Here is a 24,886-nt window from a genome sequence, read left to right as displayed (position 1 = left end):
AAAGTCGACCATCATGATTAATTACCATGTTGATAATGCACCCCTAGGAGTTGACCCAGTGGTCAAGGATCTGGGTACACATGGAGACTGCAGCCTTACCTGTGGCCACAGTTGTAAGGAAGTCTTATGTCAGGCAACTTAAGCGCAAGTCCAAAGAGGTCATTATCCGACTGTACTCTGCCCTTATTTGACTTTATTGATCTGAAATCAGAGTGCATTGCTTCCTTCAGTATGTACCTGACGCGGCATATGCACCAACTAGAGCGACCTCAGGGGTTCCTTGCACAAAGAATACAAGGCATAACAAACCTGCCTTATGCAGAGTGCCTTAAAGCCATTTCCCTGTACTCAATGTCCTATGGACTGATGAGTGATTTGTGCTTGGCTTACAAGACATTTGCAAACCCCACACTTGCATCTCCTGCATATTCTGAAGTCTAGCAGTATTAGAAATACAAGGTCTAGGGACCTGATTTTTGTCTGACTTGAACAGGACTTGCTGGAGGGAGAGAGAGTTATGTTTGAGACACAGATGTGTCCCAGAGATTTAACTAACAGGTTACCTATGCATATAAAGCTAAGTTTGTCTATTGCCCAATTTAAGCGCATCCTAGACCAGTGAATGGAGAATAGGGAAATATGCACTGGGCCTGCACCCATGTCCTTTATGGACAGAGGTAGCTTATAAATGCCTGGCCCTTAAGTTCCTGTTTCGATATAGGATGTCATTCTTTTGGTAAAACTTGGCTTAAAAAGGCCTCCCGGGTCATTAACCTAGTAATCTGTGAATCTAATCAGTGACTGTATAACAAACAGCAGTTTGACTTTCTTGATGTGAAATGCTTACATACCGTCTTACTGTATTAACATTTCTTTCAGAGCACAATAAATCAGACTCCAGTAACACTGCAAGTTCCAGGTTTGATGAGCTCACAGGTGCAAATGGGAGGACACCCAACAGAAGTTATTTGTTTGATGAATATGGTGTTACCAGAAGAACTTCTGGATGATGAAGAATACGAAGAAATTGTGGAAGATGTGCGTGAAGAGTGCAGCAAATATGGAACTGTTAAATCTATTGAGATACCACGCCCAGTTGATGGTGTTGAGGTACCTGGTTGTGGAAAGGTGGGTTTGTTCTAAAGATGATATTTAACAATTCTGTGAAAGCTTGTGTGTATTAACAGAATAATGCTGCAGCAGTAATTCAGATTTTTTTTTCTCCAACATAGTTCACTTGCCTTCAAGTTGAAGCAGTAATGCAGGTAGATGGTTGGCTGAGCCAAATTGCTAGATGGGAAAATTCATTCTCTTAGTCTGTTATCTGGCTGGACCTCAGAGGGCCCTCCACAGCTTTGTGATTATCACTGTATTGTGTTGTATGATTACCAGGATAATGATTACTGCAGTCTTAATCCGTTTCTTTAACAGATGCTGCAGTCCCATGCATATTTTATTCAAAGATCTGTTGGAGTGAAATGTGTATGCTAATTTTGTGGCCCTGTGGAAGAGAAAGGTAATGTTTTGGGGCAGTCGCATTGGTATTCAATCATAACATTTGGAATTGCATCTCATCTGTTTTCTGTTAATCTCAAGAGTTTATCGGTAGTCTGGATTTGCTGTGAAAGCCGTAGCAGATGTTTTGTTTGCTTGTACTGCATGGGATTTGCAGCACTATTTCAGTGTTTGCAAGAACTGTCCAGAATTTAGACCCAAGACCTTATGTATGTCTGACAAAGTGCTGTCAGGCATATCTCAACAGTAGTAGACTTTCAGCCTTTTACTTTAGCTCCACCATGTCCTTGTATGGTAGCCATGTAGAAGTTATCCTTAAAAGAAAGAAGCAGAGGTAGTGGAAAGGTCAGGAGATGGGTGACGCTGCTGGGTTATCTTGATACGAGGACGTCAGTAATGTGGAGGTGCTTATTCAGCTCCTGGACCTAATGTTCTCCTTGACAAAGGACTTTGACTTTTAGGGGGCTGTTTCACCAGACTGATGTACCACATCTCCTTATTGGAGAGAGTGATTCATCTGGCAAGGATCGATGTGTTTCTAGCAAGACTGTTTGCCACAGGTTATTGTGAAGTGTGTCTAGCCAGTGACTTCTATACTGGGGATGTAGAAGGTGAGGGGCATCTTGGAATGCACTTGGTTGTGCCTGCCTAGACTAGGCTGCATTCTGAACCTACAAATGTCTGGATTGACTCAACAGTGTTATTCTTCTAGAGTTTGTGTTGGACACAGCAGTGTCCAAGGCTTTACTGATATCTGTAACACAACCCTTCAAAGCTGTAATTGCAGAGTACCAGTGGACTGACAAGTGGGTCCTTTAACTACTGGGCTCCGTGGCCTCCATCATTCTCGTGTCTGTTGCCAAGCAACATATGAGGAAACTCCACTGGTGCCCAAAAAGTATATGTGGCCAGCAACTCCAGCCCTTAGAGACCATAATGTCAGATCAGCAATATGCCATTCAGGTAGACCACCCAAGTTCAGATGGTCACCATGTTACTTTGAGGATAGAAGAGTGCAGACTTCCCATTAGCTTGAAGGAAATAATTGCAGTGCAGTATGTTCTCCAGGTGTCCAGAGCACTTTGGAGACCCATTAACCCTGAAGGTGTTTATGGACAGCACTACAGTCATGTACATCGGTGGGGGGTATACACTTGTGGCAGCTGTGTAGGATAGGTTTGTAGACATAAGCACTGGCTCTAAGGTTTAGTCTTCAGTTAGACACCTACTTACCCTCAGTGGACAAGAGTGGCACAGTAGAAAGTGTTGTCGCCTCACAGCAAGAAGTTCCTTGGTTCGATTCTCAGCTGGGGTGTTTTCTGTGCAGAATCTGCATGTCCTCCTTGTCTTCACGTGGGTTTTCTCTGGGTGCTCTGTTTTCCTCCCACATTCCAGAGACATGCAGTAGGTGGATTGGATACTCTAAATTGGCCGTAGTATTGTGTGTTGTGGAAGAACTACTTCAGCAGGGCTGGCCTCCATTTGGTGTAAACCTTGGCTCTAGATTCACTGTTGAAATAACACCCCAATCCCATGTGTGAAAATGGGGAAAAAGGGGTTGTGATTGATGGATTACCATTAGAAGACAGTTCCATTACTGGCCAGTTGTGCAGACCTCTGCAAACCCACATAAAAGGATGCTTAAAAACAGTCTGCTGCTAGTGTATCGATAAAGTATTTCAGGCATTGACCTCATTGCCTCTCATAGCAACAAGCAGTTAATGAGCATCAGAGCACACAAGAAGGGGAGCTTGGTAAGTAGATACATTCTCTGTGGATTGGAGGGGTCTGTGCCTGTATGATTTCCATCTCCTTTACTTGCTGTCCAGAGCAGCAACTTTTTCAAACAGTACAGATTGGACCTTGTCTCTAGGGTAAGGGCAGTCTTTGCCACTACCATCCTGAAGGTATGCCGCCTTCCACCATTCAAAAGTTGTCACTGCCAGCTGTGTTGCTTGTCTCTGTAGACACCAGTGGACCACATAATCATAGTACAGTTACGCAGTCAGTTTAGCATAAATGTGCAAGTGCATGTGATCACTGCTGCAGTCAAGTTTCTACTCTCCATCCCTTTGAATCTGGGCCAGGACTGGCATCCTTTTCTGAAATTAAAAAGCCTAGAAGAAAAAGGGAAACAGTCCTGACATTGCCTTTCCTCAGTTTCCACATTTTGAAGGAATATTCCTAGCAAACAGTGGCCATTTTTGTAAGAAAGAGTCATCCTCACCATTTTTAAAACTGGAAGCCTTTGAAAAAGGCCAGTTAAAAGGATTCAAAGCCTGTAGCAAGAAGCAGGGCAAGGAAAGCCCCCGCCCCATCCAAGATCTCTCACTGATTTGATTATTTTAGCTCATTCCCCTTAGCTATTAGAACAGTGGTTGTCTTACTTCAAAAAAGATTTCAGTCAGAACACAGACAAGTAAGATCATCATTGATTCAAGATGCAGAATCATGTTTTTGAGGTGCCTTGCCTGTCACCAGATCATGCTTTTTTAGCAGGTTCCACCGTAGACAAACCATTTCATCAGTAACAGTAGAAAGTCCCTTTAGCAGTACATGCACTGGGTTTCATTCAAGAGACGCATTGGTTCCAAAGAATGACTAATTTTTGGAACTTGTCCAAATTGAGTATTTTTTCAATGTACAAGTATGGTTCAGGATGCTGGATTCTCCTGCTTTTTGCTGGAAACACTGTTGATCACTTTGGGTATGAAAGATGTATACTTTCATATCCCAAGCAAAGGTAGTACAGGAGGTTTAGGCTGTTAACTTTAACACCAGGTTGAAGGGTGTGTATGTACTCCTAAATGGATAAGCATCTTGTTTGGGTGATGTCTCAGTTGGAGCTGAAGGCAACCTTGAGTTCTCACTGATATACCTGCACATCTTCCTGAATTACCCAGAGTACAGTCATACCCTCTTTTACAGAACGAAATTCCTGAGAGTGGCTGGACACCAGGGAGGGCAAGCTGTTCTTTCCAGAAAATGTTTTTCTTAGTCCTTTTACCTTCAAGCACCATAGACCACGACATTAAGAGCCATCCTGAAGGCAGTCCAGGTAAATGGCAAACTCCATATTCATGGTTTGTAGCTAGACTGCACATGACAGTCCAGTTGTACCCAGGAGAGAGGTAGCACCAGCACATTTACCCAGTGGGAAAGGTGTTGCCAAGTAAAACATGTTCAAACGGAATTTAGATGTTTGGCTTGCAGGTGTTTGGCTAACCCTTGTATTCCATAAGTATTTCCCTTCCCCAAGGTTCCCATATGCTGATGTGCATTAGACTATTTTAGAGAGCTTGAATAAGCCTTGGAGGTTTAGGGAAGGTTGAATGACTGATTTCAAAAGAGACTTTACTTGTAATTTATGGAGTCTAGTTCAGGAAAACGTCAGTCAGGAATCCTGAAAATAGTTGCAGCACAGCCCCGTAGATCAGATGTCCTTTTCATTCTTCCTCAGCATATGGGTTCGGATCTGATCTGACTCTTTCCACATATTCCAAACTTCGGATCCAGCTCTCGAGCTCCTCCTCCTACCCATAATGCACTAATGTTCTATTCCCATGTTGCAGTGTTCAGTACATGTTTATTCCTCTTGCTACCCGAACGTCCGGCCAGTGTACAAAAGATTTCAGTCACTATGTTGCGTGGGATGTCTGATGTGGCTAGCAGTACGTGGGCCTTAATGACGTCTACATGCATCAGCTCTCAGAACTTCAGCCGCCAGTAGAAAGTCAAGTGTACCTGCTTTTCAGGCTGTTTGAATCTAGAGAAATTAGATAAGTGCCCTGTTGTGGAACCTTTACAGTCTTTGTTTCTAATGCTTGTTCATGTCATCCAGAAAGGGCAAGTGTAAGTACAGCTGTCGGATACCTCCCAAGGACGCTCACAATCGGTGTCTGTTTTGTCTAAGTAGGTCGCATGACTACAAGGCCTGCACCATCTGCCAGGCATTTGTGCCCAAAACTCTCTGCAGCCGTCTGCACACACACACAACCTGTACCTAGAAAACCAATGTCTCAAACAGCGTTTGGTATGGAGGGTTCCGCCAGCTTGCCTACCGAACCGCCAGAGAGGATGGCCAAGATGGTCAGGCCTACTATTGCTGCTGCGCATCCTCCATCCGACACTCAGCCTGTGGCAGACATCGGCCTGGTTGAAGACTCTGGCTCGCTGCTTCGGATACAGTGGGAACCTATGTGGAAGCTGCACAATCCAGTGGGGGGGCACGCCCACAGAGACTTTTCCAGTGTCTGGATCGGATGCCAGGGGAAGGGCTGCAATTTTAGGACAGTCTGATACCTCCATTACCTTAGTCACCCAATGCTGGGCCTTCCTCCTTTCAGACGCCCACTAGGTCATCTGTCAAAAGGAAGGAAAAAAGAATGCATGCGTCTCCTGCTCCTGAAAGTACCCCGAACTGGCAGGCTTTCAGCCCAATGCCTTTTTGGCCTTATGGCCTACCACTCCAGGGATGTCCACAATCACTCCTCCTATACTGAGCCCTAGGCCTCTGGCATCAGATCCTTCTCAGATGGAAGAGGAGGAATTCTGATGATTCTTAAGAATCCCTTTCATATACCTCCCAGCTGCCTTCTCCCCTGGGATATGGCTCCCCATAGGAAGAATCTATTGACCCTGACTCCCCAGCAGAGGATTTAACTTTTGGAGAAACAATTACTAAAATGAAGGAACATTTCAAGTGGGAATAGCCTGAAATAACAGGTACAAAAAATGTATTATGACCTCATTCAAATGGATTCATCAACTCCCTACTGCTATTTCGCCCATTCTGCCTGCTTTTCTGGAAGCCTTCTCAACAGCATCCTTGAACCCCGACTCTCAGCCCCCTGCCCCTATAAAGTAAACGCAAATGCAACGTTCAATCAGAAATCCAGGAACGAACCACCATATAATCAACCAGCAAAATTTATTCATAAAGCAATCACAAAAAAAGTAAATGGTTAGCGCTTTCGTATAAGGAAATATTATACTTAATCAGACATTCTTTAGAAATTCTCCACACCTTGTAAACACTCTGTCATGTTTTATAAAGTGATAACCAGAAAATATAACGCACAAACACTCCCACCAGTTTCAGTACTTGTAGGAATTTAATTAGGTAAAAATAAAAATACAAAAATCCATAAACTTTAAAAACAGATACATTTTCGTCGCCAACTTCTTCAGATGAGCTTAGTACAATACCAACACCATTTAAATATCAATCTAGTAATTCCACCCAATGACTGTCCTTAACATTTTCTTATACTACATTATTTAATGTATGAATGGATCCTTTTTTTCCTAGTATAAGGGCAAACCTAGTTTTTCTTCCCTCTATTACCTCTAAACTAATCTGTTTCAACAAATCCATTGGGTAACCCCTGTCAAACAGTTTTATAATATATCCAAATTCTTTGTTAAATGTCTCGTCTTCAGATGTCCTACTTTCCCGTACCAGTTGACCCTTTACCACCCCTCTTTTCTGATATGGTGGATGGGAACTAGTGTAGTGCAAGTAGGAATTCGAAAATGTCTCTCTTCGATAAATTTTATATGTAAAATTTCCACCAACCTTTTGTATATTAATATCTAAATAATTAATTTGGTCTTTATTAAATTCATATCTAAAACTTAGAGGTTCTATTAATATAGCCAAAAAAATATTTGAACATATTCTCTGTACTAGTCCAAAGAATACAAATATCCAAGAATCTCCCATATTTCCACTGGTGAAAATCAGAATTTAATACAAAATGGTGTCCTCAGTATGCCATAATTAAGTTTGCATATGTAGGGGCACAATGTGCACCCATGACTACTCCAGTCATTTGTTTATAGTATTCGCCTTCAAAAAAGATGAAGTTATTCATTAAAATTGTGTCCATTAGTACAAGAGTAGTTCTAAATTCATTAAAAGTAATACCTTTCTAACCTATTAACATCTCCTCAAACCATTTTATCCCCACTTCATGTGATATACATGTAAAAAGATCAACCACATCCAAAGTTGCAAAACTTAAATCTTCACTAAATTTTGTACCATCTAATCTCATTAAAAGATCCCAAGAGTCATTTAAAATATTTTTGTTTCCTTTAACTAAATCTTTGATCTTTTTGTCCACATATTTTGTCAGTGGTGCAGTGACGGAACCTTCTGATGACACTATAGGTCTCAAAGGAGGGTTGTTCAAATCTTTATGCACCTTGGATATGCCAAACATTGTTGGCACCTTAGGTTTTTCCATGTGTAAAAAATTGTGTCTATATTTATCAAACCAAACGAGGCACGCACGTGGGACTGATGGTGCTCGGTCCAAACCACGACAATGAATCCAAAATGAAGGGACCAGCACTCAAAGGCAGCAGATAAAAATAATTTTATTAGGATTGTATAAACAACCTAATTTAGGTGCACAAACCGGTTTCGGCTATCACAGCCTTTCTCAATGTGACTTATCCAAGAAATGCAAATTCAAACCATGATGCATCCAGCTACTTAATTTATACTCTCTTCTTAAAGTGGTATAATCCATATTCATTTGGTGATTCCTGCAACTAACAAATCATATTACACTGGTAGATTAAATGACAATCTTAAATAGATTCACCACAAATGACATATTTATACAAATAATGTATAATACAAATATTGATTAATAAACAAACATTCAAATTATAATCATTAGCGTGGTGAGATCTATTTCAAGCAACACTGACGTGATACTTATATAACAAATTCCTAACACCCAAATCAATTATAGTAATAAGTAGAGGGTGTCTGATAATAATATGCATAATGTAGATTATATTTTAGAAAAGCATATTATTATTTATAGTAGATTGAGAATATTAGGTGTATGTCCTAACTGACAGTTATGTATCTATTCTGAAAAATAGTTGGATACCAGGAAATGTTGTTTGGATTATTATAAAGAATAGAGTAGTTGTCTGATATGTCTAGGATTGAATAATGGACTAACTCAATATGGTTCTAGTATGGATGTGGCATACCTAGCATTTATCCTTCATGTACATGATATTCATTAAGTCCAGGTTTAAAGAGGGCCCCAAGTGTGGTGATCCATCTTTGTTCCATGTTATTAAGTTTGGTGTGCCACCCCATTTTGAAGTTTCTATGTAATTGTATTCTGTCAATAATGATAAACTGAAATGAAGCTGTGGTGTGTTTAGTGTGTTTGTATAAGGCATTGGTTATCTGCCTATTTCTGATGGAACTGAGGTGTTCGCTGATTCTAATCCTCATTGGCCTAGACGTCTGGCCTACATAGAAAGCAGAACACGAGCATTGAGCCAAATATATCACCCAATCTGAACTGCAGTTGCCAAAGGTTTTTATATTAAAAATCTTGGATGTATTTTTGCTGGTAAATTCTTTAGTTTTCCAGATATGTTGGCACAAACTGCAGTGTCCACATGGGTAACAACCAACAAGTGTATCCCCAAACAATGTAGTCTGATGTTTGATACCAGGAATATGACGTTTGTAATGTGCAAAATTGGACTGGATAGTCCGACCTCTCCGATAGGAAAATGAGCAACTTTCAGGGAGAATATCTCGAAGAAATGAGTTGGACTGTAATGTACTCCAATGCTCGTCGACAATTTGTCTGAACCATTTGGTGTTACCATATGTAGTGACCAGCCTGATCGGTTGCTTGGCTAACTGAAGCCCTTCTGTGGATCTATTATATTTAAGCAAACCATCACGACTTTTTTTGTCAATTTGTGCAGCTGTTTGGTTGAGTTGATTTGTTATATCCTCTGTCCACAAATCTGGCGGTTAATTCAGTTGTTCTTTTGGAATATTCCGTATTAGATGAACAAATCCTTTTGAGGCGCATGTATTGTGATTTAGGAATATTGGTAATAATGTGGCGGGGATGAGAACTTGTTGCATGCAGAATCGTGTTGTACTGCGGAAACTTTCGATGTATTGTTGTCGATAGAGTATGATCCGCAAGTCTGTTAACTAAAACATCCAAGAACAATTTCTGTGTATCCAATATTAATCGTAAATTCTATATCAAATGGGTTTTTGTTAAGATATGCCACGAACTTGGTAAGAACATCCTTACTACCCCGCCACACCAACCAGCAGTCATCTAAATACCTCCGCCATATGTCCATATATTCCAAATAGATGTTTCGCTCACTGTCATAAATGAAATGCAATTCAAAATATCCCATGAAAAGATCGGCATAAATGGGAGCAAAGGAAGCTCCCATTGCTGTGCCCTTAATTTGCCAATAGGGAATCCCTTCGAAATAGAAGATTTTTGTAAAACAAACTTAGTTGAATAAGAAAATTATTAAATCATGTTGGATATAATTTTGATTCTGTTAGCCAATATGTTACAGCCAGAATGCCAGCTTGATGTGGGATGCTTGTATATAGTGATGTTACGTCTAACGTGCACAAAAGCCAATTTTCCTCCAATTGGGAATCTTCAATAATGTTCAGGAATTGTGTAGTGTCTTGAATCCGGGATCTTACCATGGACAATAATGGTTTGAGATATTTGGTTCGAAAAGCAGATATGGGCTCAGTTAAAGACCCATGACCTGACACTATTGGTCTCCCAGGAGGGTTATTTAAATCCTTATGTGTCTTTGGTATTAAATAAAGATATTGGGGCATAGGTTCTTGAACTTTGAGTTGGTTGGCCACTTGTGATGTAATGATTTCTTCTTCCGCTAAATCAAGAAATGAATCTATTTCTGATTTGAAATTGGAAGTTGGATCCACTGTCATCTTAATATAAAATCTAGTTTCAGATAGCTGTTTCATGGCCTCTGCCTTGTATTTGATATAGTCCATAACAACAATGCCCCCACCTTTATCTGCATTGGTAATCACAATATTTTTGTTTTGTTGTAATTGCCTTAACGCTTCACGTTCTTGTTGATTCAAATTGTTCCGAAAACTGTCCATATTTTTTGAAAAATGTAAATCCCTCAATACACATTCCTTGAATGTGGATACATATTTATCCATTGGAGGCATAAATGAAGATTTGCCAAATTTGAAACCTGTAGATCTTTGAGAATTAGTAGTGTCTGAAAAAAATAACTTTAAATTAAGGTTTCTACAAAAGTTATTAATATCTTCTACAAATGAATGTTCAGGCACTGGTGCTGTGGGTACAAAATTTAGTCCTTTATTAAGTACATTGTATTGAAATTCTGTTAATATAACTGATTAAATATTTAAAACATTATTTATTGTGTTGTGATTTGTTTGAGAAGTGTCTGTAGACTGGTTGTACCTCTTTCTGTACCCATGCTTGTGCTTCCTGCCTCCTCTACGTTTCTGACTCCTAAAGGGAGGGACTGCTTTCTTTTATCAAACCCTCCAATAACAAGTCATTTAAAATTACATAAATTTTCTTAAGCAATGTTTACTTAGGTTCATAGGTTCATACTAGGCTATCTGCCCTAGGGCATTTATAAGCCTAGCCAGTGTGTGTTTGGCTTTCGCCACCCATTTTAAATTTATTTTGCTATGCCCTTTTTCGAGGTTAGTGTACTGTGCCTCTGTCTAACAGTGACACAGAAGTGATACCCGGGGTAAACCTACAATCTCCCATCCACTCTCAAGATTCCTCTTGAAGAGAGTCAATGAGGGACTCTGCCTAACCTGGACTGGGATTTTATTCCAGAGTGAAGGGAGCCTCTGGGTTATGAATCTGTCCCTCCAGCATGTCCTATTTATTTCAATGCTGAGGTTCAAGTCTCTCGAGCGCGTAGCTAGATGGGAATTGGATTTTCTGAGGTGCAGCATGTCCATTAATTCCGGGTTGGACATGGCTTTATATGTCAGGCACAGATCGCCTCTGAACAGGCGGTATGCCACTGAGTAGAGCTGGAGTTTCTTTAACTGGGCAGCATATGGCATCTGTTTGAGCCCTTTGATCCTCTTGGTGAGGTACTTTTGGGGTCTTTCCAGTTGCTGCAGGTGTCTGGTAAGGTACATCCCAAAAGGGGCATTGTACTCAATTATGGGCCTGATGAGGGATGAGTAAAGAGGCACGATGACCTGCCCTGATCTAGATGTGAATCCCTTCATGATTAGGTGGGCTATATAAAATGTTTTTCTAACCACTTTGGCCACATGGTTGTCAAATGAGAGATTGCTATCAACTTGGGTCCCCAGGTCCCTAATTACTTCTTCTGTACTTAATGGATTACCACCTATGTGGTAATTTGTGGGCACTTTGTTTTTGCCAAAGGGGATGACTATAGACTTTTTGGCATTTAGCTTGAGGCCATGGCTCTGGCACCAGTTGTCTGTTTCTATGAGGCCCTTTTGGAGGATGCTTGTGTCGGCTGGAGAGTCGATTATGGCGCCCAGTTTGCAGTCATCTGCGAACTTGGTCAGCCACAGTCCTTCCGTGTTGGCCTGTACCTACGAGAAATATATACCGAACAAGAGAGGTCCCAGGACTGAGCATTGTGGGACACCACTTGTAACTGGTTTGGTGTCTGACATGGCTCCAGCAATTCTAACCATGTGGGTTCTGTCCTTGAGCCAGTTTGCAATCCATCTAGTGACATAGAGGTTTATATTTAAGCTGGTGAGCTTATCTATAATGCCCGAGTGGGGTATTGTATCGAAGGCTTTTGCGATGTCCAGGTAGGCTGTGTGGACCACCTTCCCCTCGTCAATGGCCTTGGTGACTGTTTCAAAGAAATCAACCAGGTTTAAGAGGCAGGATCTGCCCTTAAAGCCAAACTGGGTAGGATCCAGTGTCTGTAGGTCCCCAATATCTTTATTTGAGGTCCATCATGATCCTTTCCATAGCTTTGCAGACCAAGCTAGTCAGGCTTATGGGGCGATAGTTTCCAGGATCTGTTGAGGCACCACCTTTATGGAGAGGGACCACTGTTGCTGTACGCCACTCTTTGGGCACATATCCTGTAGTAAGGCTGAGATTGAACAGTAGTTTTATGTTTGGGTTTAGCTCTTCTTGGAGTTCATGTAGGATGCAGCCCGGGACACTGTCTGGTCCCATTGATGCTGTGTTTCTTGCTTTGGAGAGGGCGGCTCTTACCTGAGCATCTGAGATGTCAGGGGGGGCGGCACTCTGCTGGGATAGATATTTGCCCTTTTGGTGGGGGGGGGGGGGATTGCGCTGAACCTGTCAGCTAGGATGTTGGCAATGTCTGTGGGTTCAGTGTATTTTTTGTCATTTTGGACTAATTCTGAGCATATCTGGGAATTACCACCCAGGTTCCTAACATAACTAAAGAAAGCCTTGTGATTATCCTTAGTGTCCTGTGCAATTTTTCTCTCGAAGCTGGCCTTAGACAATTTTATGAGTGCCTGTAGTTTTTTGCTAATACTGATCAGTGATGCCTTCCCTTTTTGGGATTTTGCTCTATCATTTAGTAGCTTCCTCCTTCTATTGTATAGTTTGTTTATGGCTGGGTTCCACCAGACAGGATGTCTGCCTTTGGAGGATTGGGTCTTAGTTTTATTTGGGATCGCATGATCCATGCATTCCTGAAGGTGTTTATAGAATGCGTTTATAAAGGATTCTGCGGTGTGGGCCGTATTTTCCACAGGCCCGGGGGCTTTGAAGGATTCCACCTTGGTTTTCAGGAGTGCGAAATTTGCTTTAGAGAAGTTTTTCACTGTGGTTTTCTGGGCAGGGGGTGGGGTCGGGATGTGAATATCCAGTGAGATTAGTTTATGGTCTCATCTTACCAGTGAGGGATACACTTCTGGTCTGGAGCATAGAGTCCCCATGCTGGTGATCAGGTCCAGTATGTTTTCCCCTCTTGTGGGAGTGGTAACAAGTTGTTCCATAGCATTTGAGTTTATAAATTCTAGGAATCTTTGGGCTAGGGTGTTGGAGCTAGAGTAATGCTCCCAGTCTGTTTGGGTAGTTGAAGTCGCCCAATATAATGGTGTTTGGAGAGACCTTCATATTTTCCAGTGTTCTCAGGAAGGCCGAGTGGGGTTCCTGGGTTTGGGAGGGTGGTCTGTAGCAGGCTATAAACTGGAAGGCAGTTTTATCCACTGTTAGTTGCACATGGATAGTCTCTGATGCTTCGTACTTTGCCACCAACCTGGAGGTGTGGGTATCTTTGAATATCGATACTCCCCCTCCTTTTGTGGTTCGGTCCAAGTTTTGGGGCCGAAAAGCATGGTATGAGGTATAACCTGGTAGTGCTGGGGTGCTCTCGGGAGCCCTGAACCAGGTTTTTGTTACTACACAGATATCGATGTTCTCCATGCTAAGGAGAGTTTCGAGTGCGTGCATCTTGAGGTTTAGACTTCTGGCGTTGAGTAGCATTACTCTTAGTTTCTTATCCCTTGTGACACCTATGGAGGTGGGTTTGTCTTTTGAGCCTTGCCTAAAAAAGGCACTATGGGGGTAGCAAGAGCCTTTGCCAATATCCGAAAGCCCAGGGGTGACAGGTGCAAGCCGTCCCTAGCGAAGCATCGTGGCTTGTCGAGCATATCATCCCAAGCTGACAGGCATTGGATCCCCTTTGAATGACACCAGTACTTAAGCCAATTGTTGAAACTGATCATCTTGTCTTCATATTGTGGCATCCTTCTTGGTGAGGGTAAGATGCTACTCTAGGTCAGGGTCATACCGGCCTGGGCTACATGCTCAGAGAGCTCCTTTATGTCTCTCTTCATGTAGTCCAGGGAGGTACGTCTCAGGTCATTCACACCAGCATGGACAATGACTGAGTCATATTTGTACTTGCCTTGGAGTGACCTGAGTGCTTGTGTTATGTGGCGGATCCTAGCGCCCGACAGGCTGCTCACCGTGACCCTCTCTTTGTTTAGCCTGGTGAGTGGGACGTCAGTGTGCCTGACGATAGTCACCTATTACAAGTGTATCAGGTGTGTTGTTTAGTCTTAAGGGCTGTGACTGTTCGGCACACTGGCTTTGTGAGATGTCGCACGTGTTTTGTTTTGGGGTAGCGGTTGCTTGGGTGTCTGCTTTGGAGGTCTCTGCTGCTTAGGCAAATCTTTTAGAGCCTCCGAGTATGTTTTTGTGTGATTGTGTTTGGTTTGCTGTCGTGGTAGGTCTATGTGAGACTGGAATTGTAGTGAGTGTGGTTTCCTTCTCCTATATGGTTGCATCTCTCACATGTGTTGGAATTTGTTGCGAGGAGGGGAGGGTTGTCTGTGTACATGAGGCAGTTGTAACATTGCCTCAAGATTCCCAGATTCACCAGCTGGACCGGAGAGGAGCTGAAGAATACTTAATTTATTGATACTTTGATATACTTTGTTGAGTCACTTAAGTTATTGCATCTTCCCTTTGTAAGTGATGTAATCCATTAACACAACACCTCCACCCTTGTCATGTTTCATAACCCTGAGGTTTTTGTTCCCATTACATAATGTCAAGATTTCTTTTTCCTCAGGCGTTATATTTGATTGCACTCTGATATTTCAATACTTTCCTTATTTCAGCTTCTAATACCAATACAAAGTTCCGCAATTGTGGGTGAATAGGTGGATTTAAATGCACTTTGTTTAACTAGTTTATCGTGATTATTGCTCACACTCTTTCCTTTAAAAGACAACTCTAGGTTTTTCCTCCTAATAAGTTTCAAGTCCACTAGTAACAAAAATATCCGCTGCCACTGTTGATATAAAAGAAAAACCTTTCGAGAAAAAAATTAAAAAAATGGTTTCGTAACCTTTAAACTAGAATAATTAAATACATTAAAACTATTGTAAGAATATTTAAAACCTTCCTGATTAATTCCAAGTTCCTTGTCGTGGTTGTCTCATCTGTCTCCCACCCCCTCCCCCTGAAGTTTTTTGGCCCATATTGAACAGACTCTTTCTGCATCAATCTCTCAGACCTAAGTGGGGGAAATTCCATGGGGTCATAGATGTTTGGGTTAAGCCCATAATTGTCTCCTAAATCCATTCCCTTCCTACTATATTCATTGTTGTCATAATCAAATCTAGTATATTGTTTGGGTTTTGGGTAGTGGATGTTTGCTTTATATTCACTCAAGTCCCTTTCAGTCTTTTTAACCTTTCTGTTTTGTACCTCTCTGCATTTCAATTAAATCTTTTTCAACAATTCATGGTATTTAGCTTTCTCAGTATCAATGGTGTACATTAAATCATTCACAATGTTGGTGTTAGTACGCTCAGTTACAGTATATATCTTTTCCATTTCTGTTTCATTATTTTTTATTATTGCTCTCATATCAAACCCACAATGTTCAAAAGCCTCAATAAGCTGATGTTCATCGTGTTACCCTGCTGCAGTCATCACACTTGGGTTATCCTGTCTTCAGGCGGTCCCACAGTCTGCCTGAATTCCAAAGTCCCCGTCCGGCGTCTGTTGCAGTCGCCTCTTCCCCGACGTCAGTGCGCCAGGGGCACGAGGCATCCGACGCCACTTTCTTCAGTCTTTCTTGCCGCACGGTGCCCGAAGCAGAAGCAGTTCGCAAGTGCCGGTCGGCTGACACCTGAGATTTTCGAAACTAATTTCAGTCCGAAGTCTTCAATCTTGCCTCAGTCCGATGTCAGAAAAAGTTAACAATTGCATTTCTTGTGGGAAGCAAATACCTCATAAGGACTTTCATTCTTATTTTATACCTTGCCTAGGCCCAGACCATGATGTCACCGGTTGTCGGTTTTGTGCTAGGTTCAATAAGCGAACTATAAAGCGACGCTTTGATTTCGCACGACACTACTTCGGTAGGAAATTTAATTACACTATGCTGTCGGAACAACAGACTACCGGCATGCATAAAAAACGCAAAGATAAAGACAGGCAGCCGAGATCTGGGCTCAGAGGCCTCGGCTGGGCTGGTTGCCGGTTTTCAGTGAGGCGCCTACGCAGCCCCTGACGACCGCAGAATTGGAACCCCATCCGCTTCGGATTCTCAAGCAGAGAGTTCTAGGACGACGCAGCCTTTTTCTTTAGGCCCTACCGACAACATTGCAGAAGGAGAATCCGGTGCTGCGGAAACACCTTCGATTTCTGAAGGTGTCTTCAGACTACTCTCACCATAAAATCTTATGCTAAGCTTAAGACTCCTCTAAAACCAAAAAAGACTGCACATCAGTCTCCAGTTCAAAGCCCCATGCCTAAGAAACAGATGCTTAAAATGGCTGAAGATTTGATTTCTTTAATCAGGGGTTCCCAACCCCCCCAGACAAAAGGCCTAGACAAGAGGAGGATTATGCCTCCTCTGGTCAAGTGTCTTATTTCCTCAGGCTCCTCTGAGGAACAGGATTACTCCTTTCCCCCTTATGAAGATTCTGATGCTGAAGATTCCATTCCCTCAGCTTCTCCCCTGAAGATTATTCCTTTGGGGAAACCTTACATACCGTGAGGGAACATTTCCACTGGGAAGGTCAGGACTACTCCGACTCCAAGAAAAGGCTCAGAGTTTCTTTTACTCCCCCAGCACAGACCACTTGCTTTCCCTCCAGATTTAGACATTGTGGATGATGTTTACTTAGAATCTAGTCTAAATCCAGATTCTCTGCCTCCTGCTCCAGCCAAACCAGATAGATATAGAGTGCCTGACTCACACAAATTCCTTTACAAAAGCCCTGTTGCTGACCCAGAGACCATCTCCCAGGGTCCCAAAGGGGCTAAGGCTTCTATGGCTAAAAATCCTGTACCCTCTGAAAGGGACTCCAGAGCACTAGACAGGTGGGGGAAGAAGGTTTACACCTCAGCTACTCTTGCTGTGAGAGCACTAAATTGTCAATTTCACATGCTGAAATACCAGCAATTCCTAATGTCTCAAATAAAACAAAAGATGAGCACGCACCCTCAACAGTCTGAATTCAAAGATATGCAGGATCTGTTGCATGCAGCTGAACAGGTGGGCAAACATACTTTACAATGTGGATTTGATTCCTTGGAAGCTTCCTGTAGAGCAGCTGTTACTGGGTCTGTTATACGTAGGCATGCTTGGTTAAAGGAACAAACTCTGCCTGATCATATTAAAGCAAAGTTACTAGATGCACCCTTACAGCAGGATGTCTTATTTGGGGTTAAAGCAGAAGAGGTTTTAAAGAAAATGGAGGATAAGGCAAAATCTATGCAGACTGTCAATGATTTCTTACAGGTACAACCCCCACGCTTCAGCAGAAATTGGCCAGCAAAACATTGGTCCTTTCCAGCTTCTGGCAGACCACAGAGGGGTAAATACAGACGCCCAAGGGGCAGAGGACAAGCACAAATCCTTTACAAACCTCGACAATGGGGCACTGCACCACAGAAGGGAGGAGAAGACCGGTCCCAAACTACTAGAAGATAAACACAATGACTTCAACCTCAAGCTGCCAAGCAAAAATCTCTTGGCAGCTCCCTTGGGAGGAAAATTAGCATTTTTTTATAGACAACTGGCGTATCGTCACAAAGGACAAATGGGTCCTAGACATTATCTCACAAGGATACAGATTTCATTTCCACACCTTGCCAAGGATAAAAGGAATGCCAAACCTGCCACCAAATCAATGGGCAGAGGATCAAAAACAAATTACAGCTCTCATGGACATGAGAGCCATTCAACTGGTACCTACACAGGAGCAAGGACAAGGATTTTACTCAAGGCTCTTTCTAGCTCCAGAAAGGACAAAGCCTGAAGACCCATTCTGGACCTCTCAATTCTAAACACTTATCTGCAAGTACCCAAATTCAAGATGCTAACACTACAGCAACAACTTCCCATGCTGGGCAAGAAGGCTTGGCTAGTAACGTTGGATCTCAAGGAGGCATACCTGCATGTCCCTATCGGACAAAATTGCAGAAGATACCTCCGATTTATTGCAGGTTCAACTCATCAATTCTCTGCACTGCCCTTTGGCTTATCTACTGCGCCCAGGGTCTTCACAAAATGCCTGGCACAAGTAATTGCATACTGCAGATAGAGGAATTCAAATATATCCATACGTGGATGACTGCCTTATTCAAGCAGAAAGCAAGGACATTCTTTTAAAGCATCTGGCGTTTGTCAAACCTACTAAGTTGCCTAGGGTACACAGTAAACGAAAAGAAATCAAAACTAGTGCCCTCACAAGACATAATATTCCTGGGTGTCAGCTTAAATACAATGGCCCAGATGGCTTATCTGACGCCAGACAAGTAAGAACAACTGACTCAATTCTTCAAAATGATGGCAACAAAGACCCAACTCCCTGCAAGAAAAATTCTGCAGGCCTTGGGATTTATGGCATCTTGCATACTACTAATACCATTTGCAAAACTGCATGAGGAAATTACAATGGTACCTGAAAAGCGTATGGACTCAACACAGCCACAGCTTGGAAACAATGATACCACTCATTCCCTGTCTTCAACAGGAATTTCTATGGTGGGCTCAGGCATGTCACCTCAACAAGGGTCAGCCTTTTATCCTACCCACAGCCAGGCAGACTATAACAACAGATGCATCGGATTATGCCTGGGGAGCACACATGGCAGGACAGTGCATTCAGGGGAAATGGTCTACAGATCAAAGAAATCTGCATATCAGTCAAAAAGTGCTAGCTGTACAAAATGCCCTAACAGCTTTCAAGGACCCTCCTACATCCAGGACAACTCCTAATAAAGGCAGACAACACCACGGTAATGTACATAAACAAACAAGGGGGCACACACTCCTACCCCCTATGCAGGCAAGCAATGACCTTGTGGAACACAGCACTGACCTACCAAGTTCAACTACAAGCACAATTCCTGCCAGGAAAGAAAATCACATTGGCAGACGATCTAAGCAGAAACATTATGGGTTCTCACGAGTGGCAACTACATCCACAAGTATTTGCAATGATAACTCAAAAATGGGGACGCCCGGACATAGATCTGTTTGCCAACCCCCAAAACTGCCAACTTCGGAAATTTTGGGCATACCACCCATTAGCTTGGAAAGTGGACACCCTGTCATTCAGTTAGAAAACATTAACAGTGTATGCCTTTCCTCCACTGCCTCTTCTAGCAAAGGTGCTGCTGAAAGCCAGACTAGAGGCCACAAATGATACTCATTGCTCCAGACTGGCCACGCCAAAACTGGTATCCAATACAAAGAACATGGCTCAAGGCCCACCATGGATTTTGCGTCAAATTCCTCACCTGCTCACTCAGCAAAACAATCAGATTCTACACAGCCAGCTCAAGACTTTAAATCTGGCTGCATGGCAAATTACCTAAGCAAATAGTCAACACTTCTCTCTAAAGCTGTTATGGATGTCATTCTGGAGGCCAGGAGGCCCAGCACCAGGAAAACCTACTCGGACAAATGGAAGACTGTGCGCCTGGAACCGGGCTAAAGGCCAAAATCCCCTTGTTCCAAATATTCCTCAGATTTTACAATATTTAACTGAGATGTTGCACAAAGGACTTTCTTTTTCATCTATTAAGATCCATGCCTCAGCGATTTCAGCTCACTACAACACGGATCCTCCTATATTTTCACATCCACTGCTAAGACAGTAGCTCAGAAGGGCTAAGAACATGACCGCACCAACTTGGGATGTCAACTTTGTCCTGGAAAAGCTTATACTGCCACCCTTTGAACCAGCTTTTACAGTTTCTATCATGGAAAACTGCCCTGCTGCTAGCAATAACTTCAGCACGCCGAGTCTCAGAACTACAGGCCCTAATGGCAGTGGAACCTTTCATAATTTTTCATCAAGAGAGTCGCTCTACGAACTAACCCTTCCTTTATGCCAAAGGTGGTATCCAGTGTGGCCCTAAACCAAACCATTCATTTGCCCACCTTTTTCCCAAACCCCCAGAACAAAGGAGAAAGGCTCCTGCATTCTTTGGACATTCACAGGCAATTACGTTACTACTTGGATAAAACTAAGGCTTTCAGAAAATCTGACCAGCTCTTTGTATCCTATGCTGCAGGATCACAAGGAAAAGCCATCTCAAAACAGACCATTTCAAAATGGATAGGACATTGTATCCTTTTCTGCTACACACATCATGGGGAAACCAGCACCTGCTAGCATTGGGCCCCATTCCACCAGGGCTACAGCTACATCAGCAGCCTTTCTCAGAGGGGTACCAACCAAGGATATTTTGGAGGCTGCAGCTTCGAGTTCAGTGCACACCTTCACCAAGCACTATCACCTACCTCTATACTCTAAAACCAGAGCTGGCTTTGCCACTGCAGTTCTGCAGGGCCTCCTAGCTTCTCCAAACCCTGTTTAGTTCCACCGCCCATCCTTTAGCTTTGGGATTCAACCCAAGTGTGATGACTGCAGCAGTGTAACACGATGAACATAGTACAGTTTTGTACCTACCATAAATGTAGATGTTGGTGTTCACACTGCTGCAGTCCAGGTTACCCTCCCCCCATCCCCTCTGACCTAGCTGAACTTTTCTATACCTTTATATCTTGAACAACCTTTGTGGTGGATTTGCTTGTAACTAAAGGTATTCCTTTTATTTCCTTTACATGTTTAATTAGCAACATGTATTGCCTACCTACTTGGGGGCACCTGACATCTGGGGCAAGAAAAACTGAAGAAAATGGCCTCGGATGCCTCCTCTATACCCCTGGCGCACTGATGTCAGAGAAGAAGCGACAGCAACTGACACCGGGCCAAGACTTTGGAACTCTGGCCGACTGCGGGACCGCCTGACGGCAGGATAACCCAAGTGTGATGACTGCAGCAGTGTGAACACTCTAACATCTACATTTATGGTAGGTACAAAACTGTACTTTTTGCAACAGAACCTTCAGTGGTTTTACCAGGTACCAAACGTAATTTAAATGACATTCTCCATGTAAAATTTGAATTTAAAACGGAACACTTGACTGTGTTGACTTTAATGGTACCTATGCTAATCAGTTGTTGGACTTGAAACATTTATTGCACAAATATAATATGTGGGAGATGGGAAACGCATAGTTAAAATACTGTTTGCAACTGAACATAGTGCCGAAGGGATTAAGAGTATGCAAGTACCCAAACAGTGTGATGAACAAGGGTTCAGACATTCACAAACAGCTTATTGAGGCTTTTGAATGCTGTGGGTATGAGATAATGAGAACAATAATAAAAAATAATGAAACAGAAATGGAAAAGATATATATACTGTAACTGAGCGTACTAACACCAACATTGTGAATGATTTAATGTACACCATTGATGCTGAGAAAGCTAAATACCATGAATTGTTGAAAAAGATTGAATTGAAATGCAATGAGGTACAAAACAGGTTAATCAGGAAAGTTTTAAGTATTCTTACAATAGTTTTAATATATTTAATTCTAGTTTAAAGGTTACTAAACCATTTTTTTGATTTGTTCTCGAAAGGTTTTTCTTTTATACCAACACTGAGAGCGGATATTTTTGTTAGCAGTGGACTTGAAAACTTTTTATTAGGAGGAAAAACTGATTTTTAAAGGAAATAGTGTGAGCAATAATCATGATAAACTAGTTAAACGAAGTGTATTCAATCCACCTATTCACCCACAATTGCGGAACTTTGAATTGGTATTAGAAGCTGAAATAAGGAAAGTATTGAAATATCAGAGTGCAATCCGATATAACGCCCGAGGAAAAAGAAATCTTGACATTATGTAGTGGGAACAAAAATCTCAGGGTTATGAAACCTGACAAGGGTGGAGGTGTTGTGTTAATGGATTACATCACTTACGAAGGAAAGATGCAAGAACTATTAAGTGACTCAAAGTATACTAGAGTATCAATTGAAGTAAATATTGCTTAAGAAAATTTATGTAATTTTAAATGAATTGTTAATGGAGGCTTTGATAAATATAGACACGTATAATTTTTACACGTGGAAAAACCTAGGGTGCCAACAATGTTTGGCATACCCAAGGTGCATAAAGATTTGAACAACCCTCCTTTGAGACCTATAGTGTCGTCAGAAGGTTCCATCACTGCACCACTGGCAAAATATGTGGACAAAAAGATCAAAGATTTAGTTAAAGGAAACAAAAATATTTTAAATGACTCTTGGGATCTTTTAATGAGATTAGATAGTAGAAAATTTAGTGAAGATTTATGTTTTGTAACTGGATATGGTTGATCTTTTTACATACCATATGAAGTGGGGTTGAAATGGTTTGAGGAGATGTTAATAGGTTGTAAAGGTATTACTTTTAATGAATTTAGAACTACTCTTGTACTAATGGACACGATTTTAAAGAATAACTTCATCTTTTTTGAAGGTGAATACTATAAACAAATAACTGTAGTAGCCATTGGGTGCACAATGTGCCCCAACATATGCAAATTTAATTGTGGCACACTGGGAGGACCATTTTGTATTAAATTCTGATTTTCACCATCATTGGAAATGTTATGGGAGATTCTTGGATGATATTGGTTTTCTTTGGACTAGTACAGAGAATATGTTCAAAGATTTTTTTGACTGTTAATGGAACAACCTCCTTTAAGTTTTACATATGAATTTAATAAAGACCAAATGAATTATTTAGATTTTAATATACAAAAGATTGGTGGAAATTTTACATCTAAAATTTATCAAAAGGAGACATTTTCTAATTCCTCCTTGCACTACACTAGTTCCCAGCCACCATATCAGAAGAGAGGGGTGGTAAAGGGTCAACTGGTGCGGGCAATTAGGATGACGTCTGAAGATGAGACATTTAACAAAGAATGTGCATATATTATAAAACTGTTTCTTGACAGGGGTTACCCAATGGATTTGTTGAAACAGATTAGTTTAGAGGTAATAGAGGGAAGAAAAACTAGGTTTGCCCCTATACTAGGAAAAAGATTCCATTCATACATTAATGTAGTAGAAGAAAATATTAAGGACAGTTATAATTCAGGTATTACATTCTCATATGATGGACAAGCTGGTATTGTTAGGAAAGTCATAGAAGGAGAATGGTTGAATTTTGCTAAAATATCAGATTTGGATATATATATATATATATATATTTGACAAAGTATATATATCGGAAAGATTAAAAACATCAAGAACCTTCTGGAGAAATAGGAAGAGGGTGAAGGACACCCTAGGAGTAAGAAAGGTACGTTTAAATGTGGAAGTTGTAATTATTCTCGCTTGCTAACAGGAGATGCATTATATTTAAAATCTCGTAATAGGAAGTTGCACTTGAATACTTATGTGAATTGTATATTTAGCATTATGTAACGTGACTCATTTTACATAGGGAAAAGTGAGAGAAAACTCAGAGGTTGTATGAACATCTCTATGATATTAAAATGAAACATGAAAATAATGCCCTATTTAAACACACCTATGTATGTACAGGAGCTGAATTTGGATTATTTGTTTTAGAGACTGTAGCTATTGACCCGAGGGATGAACCATGGGAAACAAGGGTTGAATATAGAGAACTGTGCTGGAAGCTTGTAAAATTCCTGGGTTAAATTATATGATTTATATTATGCCTGTCTTAAAGCTCAGATCTGCTAAGTTGTAGAGTGGGCTTGAAATGTATTATGTTCCATCATATAAAGTAAAAGAATATTCATTTGACTAAATGGGTTTTTAACTGACTTAAAAGCTTTTTGAAAAATGTTTGATTGTCCGCTAGATGGTGCTATTTATTCCTTTATTTATTTTAAAGTTAATTCCTAGCAGTTATATCAAATGAAGTGGTTTTATAAGTATGAGTTTTTATATATGTATGAAATGTAAATTTATTAACAAATGTAATACTATGCACTTTATATTACTACGTGGGACTGTTTAGAAGTGTACGTTTGAGGTTTATTTAATTGGACTATAACTATATTTAGTATTTGTGACTTGTGTTCATTGAGTGGAATTAATTACTGGATTGATATTTAAATGGTGGTGTACTAAGCTCATCTGAAGAAGTTGGCGACGAAAACGTATGATCTGAAGTAGTTAACTTCATTTGTCCATCAACCTGTGGGTATCTGATCCATATCGGATCCGAGCCGGCAGCTTCAAACAGCTAAGATCCGAGCTCCAAGCTCCTCCCCCTTGCCCATAATCCCCTGCTATCCCTTCCTGACCTCAGATCTCGTTTGCCACAGTTGAGTCAGCAGCTCTGAACGAGTTCCAGGCATGGGAGTAGATCGTTTTTGTGAGAAAAATCCTTTTCTTTTTCTGTTATAACAGTAAAATCTGTGTTTCTCCTTAGTTTTCTAATTAACTGTTTTTTGTAGTTAAATTTTTAGTTAAATTACCCCCCCCCCCCCCCTGTGTGTGTGAAGGCGTTTTGTCTTTGGGCCTAGTGTAATCTTGTCATTAGTCATGTCTGAGGCCCCTAAAGCCGCCTTTTCTAAATGCACCGAGTGTGGCCATAAGCTGTCCCCAGCGGATGGCCACACGGTGTGTTATCTGCCTTGGGGTTGACTACTTCTCCTCAGGCTGCACTATTT

General features: G+C 41.4%; 1 protein-coding gene across 1 annotated transcript in view; it reads left to right on the top strand.

The window, feature by feature from the left end:
* Window positions 1-24,886, top strand: part of U2AF2 (U2 small nuclear RNA auxiliary factor 2) — a 529,844-nt gene that overhangs the window by 451,313 nt on the left and 53,645 nt on the right. The window contains exon 7 of the mRNA XM_044080728.1: window positions 880-1,128. Within this exon, the coding sequence (XP_043936663.1) occupies window positions 880-1,128 (249 nt within the window). The remainder of the gene's footprint in view (window positions 1-879; window positions 1,129-24,886) is intronic.

This window comes from Protopterus annectens, chromosome 1.part1 (genome assembly GCF_019279795.1).
Source record: "Protopterus annectens isolate FY-2018-M chromosome 1.part1, PAN1.0, whole genome shotgun sequence".
Classification (NCBI taxonomy): domain Eukaryota; kingdom Metazoa; phylum Chordata; order Ceratodontiformes; family Protopteridae; genus Protopterus; species Protopterus annectens.
Note: the sequence above shows the minus strand (reverse complement) of the source record. Positions and strands in the feature narration are given on the sequence as shown.